Below are 4,789 nucleotides of genomic sequence, written 5' to 3'. Positions count from 1 at the left end.
AACAGCTGTTCTGGGACAGCAGCTCCATTTCTCCTTCTCCCTAATGGCTAACATTCGTAAGGGCTTGTTTCTGGAAACTCCCCACAGCAGCACCAGCAGAAGTACCTTTCAGCTTCATAGTCTTCTGCCATCACAACAGACAGGCAGGCAAACTTTCACAGACTCTACATCCTGCTACCAATTCATCTGCTTCTCCAGTGGTCTTGTTCCTACTCATTTTTTGACTTTCCCAACCTCCTTTCCTCTTCTGCCTTTTCTGCCCAGATCCCTCCATCCTCCACAAGTGAAAGAAGCAAACAAACAAAAGGCAATTCAGGGCATCACCACAGCTGAAATGAACTCAACTGCATTGCAAGAATGCTCTGTAACATTTTACCAAACTCTTATCTTTAAAGGCTGTTTTTCAGAGAGTACATAAAACACACTTCTCACTCTAACTGGGAAGGAAGCAGCATTTGCCAGGACTGTGATGGAAGCAGTGTAACATTTGGGGTGGGAAAGCCACTAGTAAGTAATGCCTAGAGCAGGAATTTCAGCTAGTTAGTGAGGACATATCATAGAAAACACTTTATTTATGATTTACAAAATCTGCTATTGTTTCCAGATAATGTAAAATTAAAAAAAAAAATAAATCCAAGCATTTCAAGTCTACGAAAACCTAGAAGTTTCGATTATTTTCACACGAGCATTCTCATTTATGGTATATAATCACATGTGCTTTTACAGCAATTGAAAATAAAAACATTCCTTCCACGAGTTGAAACTAGCTCTTTTTCGAGCATACAAGAGACACCATAAACTGGATTAAAGCAAACCTACACAACTTTGGAACCCATACGTCAAACTTACAAAGTTTAAGAAAGTTAGTTCTCTGAGGACTAGAACTCCATTACATTACCAAACTTTTTCCATGGGAGCCATTTATGTGAAAGCAAACCAAAGAATAACTTTAAAGCTGATATTAAGATAAAAACATGGAATTGAGTTCATTTCTGCCATTATTCTATTCTGTTACACAATGGGTAAGTTTGGCCCCTGATCTTAGAAAATACTGTCATGATTCATCACAGTAAGAAAACTCACCAAAAATGAACTAGAAAGCAAACGTCAAAAAGATTTCAAATTAAAAGTATCCTTTCCACCAGCATTAAATAAATTCAGTCTTCTTAAATGCATATTGATTTAAAGTTCTCAAAGAAAATTTTGTCAAATTATTATAAGATGCAAGCAAGAATGAGCTTATAATGCCAATATTACCTTATTCAAGCAGATTAACTCTTGCTAATTATTTAAATTACACATCTGGCCTGCTGCATATTCTTAGTTTGTAAAATGTTCTAATTAGCTATTTGAAAGTGTTCAGGGTGATAGCTGAATATTCGCTGTGCGTAAGGATCACTGTCTGTTGCCATTTTTTGTCCCGTGCAATGGTGGTAACTCTCCGGATGAAAGTGTTCACAGTGAAGGCTAATCCATTCTCTTTCAGTACTGTATCTTTCTGCTTCAGCAAGTATTCTAGTGAGAGCCATGATATAACTCAAAGCCATCTGAAGGGTCTCATACTTGGAGAGCTTCTTATCTTGACCCCACTGTGGAACCACCTTTCTCAAACGATCGAAGGCTGTGTTCAGTCCTTGCATCCGTCTTCTCTCCCTGGCATTGGCAGCCAGCCTTCTCTTCGCAGCATTCTCCATCCTTTCCGAACTGCACTTCACAACACAGCCTGGTCCGCTTCTGCACTGGATGTCTGATTCTACACCTGAATCCAAATGACTGGATTTACAGGTTTTCATATTTGATGCAGCTTCGGTTTCACACACAAAAAGATTACTTTTTAAAAATTAGGTATCTCAAAAGTGGTATGGAAAGCACTCATGTGAGTAGCCCGCGTACCTCTTGAATCTGTTTCCAGATATCAGAGGTGGGTTATTTTTCTTAGCATCTAAAAAAATAAAATAATAAAACAAAAGGTCTTCTGGTTCTTCTGGAAATATCTGTAAATTGCTTCTTATTGTTTAAAGAAAGAATAAAGAGGTTTTAATGTCTCATGCTTTCATTCTTTTAATTTCTTTAAACTCAGAGAGATAGAAAACTCCATTCTCAAAATGCATGTTACTGAAGAAAATGATCCCTTTAATTCAAAAAGGATCTTAATGGGTTAAAACCACATCATTTCCAAATGACCATTTCAAAAGAAAGAAGTTCTGATTCAGTTTAGGAGAGTATTTTGAAATGAAAAGCTGTTACGAGCTGAAGACATAACTTCAGAACAAAAATCTCTCCCTTCTTGACTCCTGCCGGCAAGCAATGATTGTGTCTTACAGACAAGATGAGGCTTTATAGAAACTGCAAAAGCTAAACAGGTGGTAGCAGGTGGGCGGGCGGCATTCTGCTTCCATCCCAGTACCTTCCCACCCTGGGAACTACGGGGGGAAAAAAAAAAAAACAAACCAGTAAAATCCGAACATTACAGCCTTCATCTGTTGAGAAGTCTTCCAAAGCCATTCTGTCCAGCCCTAACAACTTGCCATCTGGAGTAGTGTCTGGCTGGCCCCACAAGACTCTGGGCAGTTAAGCAAAAGATCCTTTAAATGGATAATCTGTTGCAACTCAGGGGAAAAAAAAAAAATCTCTGTGCATTGTAGTATTTGTACATTAAAAGGTGAAAATTCTGGTCAGATAGTATTAAGGGTAGAAGAAATAACTGTTCTAATGAAACACGGGAGAATTAGCTTAACAGTACATGGATGAGAATACTACTGGTTTGCACTATACAGTACTAAAATAAGGAGACTCAAAGAAACCCTTCAGGACTCACAGTTTTAATATTGCAGAAAGTACACAACATTGCAGAGACAGTAGTATCTTGAGAAAAATGGGGATTACGTATTTGCATGTCAGCGAATCCAATGGCATTAAAATACCTTCAAGTATATTTAAACAGTTAAAACGTAGCTATGGATTTATCTAGTATTGATTGTAAAAATATTTAGATAGGTTACGATATACACATACACAAAAAGATGTAAGTATATGAATAGTCTGAAAAGTGCCCTCTTTAATACAACATATTAAAGTATACGTGTGTATTTTATGTGATTTTTTTTTTTTAAATGCGTCTTTTTAGTAATAACCCTAAATAGGTAAAGACAATAAAAGAGGATGTGAAAAAAATAAATCTGCATGCTGGCAGTAAGGAATCATTTCTGTTACCAATTGTAATGATAGAGAAGCCACTGTTCATACACCCACACTCCATAATCAAAACATCTTTGTTTTACTGTACTTGTATTATTAAAAGCATTATCTAAATAAACTTACAAGGAGATGACATACGATCATTTTATGATATACACAAAAGGTTAAAAAAACCCTGCCACACAATGATTTATTATCTGTATTGATTTCAAACTTAATTAAATTGTTACCAGCATTCATAAATTAGTAACTTTTTCATTACGGACTGAATACTGTATATTTATTTAGAACTATAGCTCAATTGTTTTCACTATGACTCCAAAACTTGGTGTAGTTGTAAACAGCTGATTAATCCCTAGCAGAAGCAATGACAATGAAATGAGGTTGAATAATCCAAAAACAATAGGATGCAATTGAACACTAATGGACTCCAGCATGACAGATGTTGAACGTAGGCTGTTACGCCCAGTTGCTCTGCTCTTAATATTCTGAATCCTAATGGTCTTGAACAGAGATGATAGTTGGGGTAGGGAGTCTCCATTATTCCATTATCAAAATGTATGCCACATCTTCAATTTTTAAAGACACACAACTGCATCACATTTCATTATAGATGTTCAACATTCCTATCTGTGTGCGTTGACCTGTTCTCCCAAACATAGAGAACTACTACCACACATTAAAATGCTATTTTCTGAACGACAATTTCTGATTATTTCTCTATGTGAGAGTTGAAAACAGCACTTTTCAGAAAAACCGCATAACCATATGTCTTTCACAGAAGGATCAGCAATTAGAACTCCTGAGATATTTCTTTTTCTGATCATGCTTCACGGGAAGTATTGCATGTGAAGCAGAAAAGAAAAAAATACATCTCTGATCTTCATGCTATTGCTAGAGCATATTTTAATGCTACAGCCCTCTATGCCCAAATAAGTTTGTTAGTTAAATCCTTTCTTAAAACGAATCTCAAGGGATTTTTAATGTGAAAGACCACAACAAAATTAAGGCGTTTTGTAAGTTCATAAATATTGTACATTCTCATGAGATAGCTACTACTCAATTCAGATAATTAATCACTCTTAGTATTAAGAGTGATGTTAACTTCGTAATAGAAATATGAAAAGCACCCCTTTAAAATATCATATGGTGTAATACCATATCTTTTCATTTGTCAGCAGTTTTACTATTTTTAACTTAATGTGTCCTGCCAATATGAATTATAAAGAAGACTTCAAATATACTGGAATTCACAGTTCTTAAAAACTTTCTATTTTACTTCACTAATGCATAGTCACATAGTACACGACAGTGCTGTTAATTTTCCCCTTCATAATTGATTCACCACCATTACCATGCTTTGACTAATACATTGATATAATCTCAAGAGAGAAGCTGTGATTTATCTCTCTTACTGAAAAACTTGTAACTTTACCTTAAATGATTTACTATCAAATTACAGGACAAGAGCCCAAATCCATCTGGATTAATAGCGAACCTCTAACAGGATTTTATAGCTTATAGGCAAGGCTAAAAATTGTTCCTTAGCAGATCAAAATGCCTGCTTTTCACCACTTACAATTTTTTTAAG

At 35.7% G+C, this 4,789-nt stretch overlaps 1 protein-coding gene across 1 annotated transcript; it reads right to left on the bottom strand.

Moving 5' to 3' along the window:
* Nucleotides 1-1,326: 1,326 nt before the first annotated feature.
* ATOH7 (atonal homolog 7 (Drosophila)) lies at nucleotides 1,327-1,821 on the bottom strand. Its single transcript, XM_009893967.1, has one exon. The coding sequence runs from the start codon at nucleotides 1,791-1,793 to the stop codon at nucleotides 1,338-1,340; it is 456 nt and encodes a 151-aa protein (XP_009892269.1). The 5' UTR covers nucleotides 1,794-1,821; the 3' UTR covers nucleotides 1,327-1,337.
* Between the last annotated feature and the right edge of the window lie 2,968 nt (nucleotides 1,822-4,789).

This window comes from Charadrius vociferus, unplaced genomic scaffold, assembly GCF_000708025.1.
Source record: "Charadrius vociferus isolate BGI_N301 unplaced genomic scaffold, ASM70802v2 scaffold611, whole genome shotgun sequence".
Classification (NCBI taxonomy): Eukaryota; Metazoa; Chordata; class Aves; order Charadriiformes; family Charadriidae; genus Charadrius; species Charadrius vociferus.
Note: the sequence above shows the minus strand (reverse complement) of the source record. Positions and strands in the feature narration are given on the sequence as shown.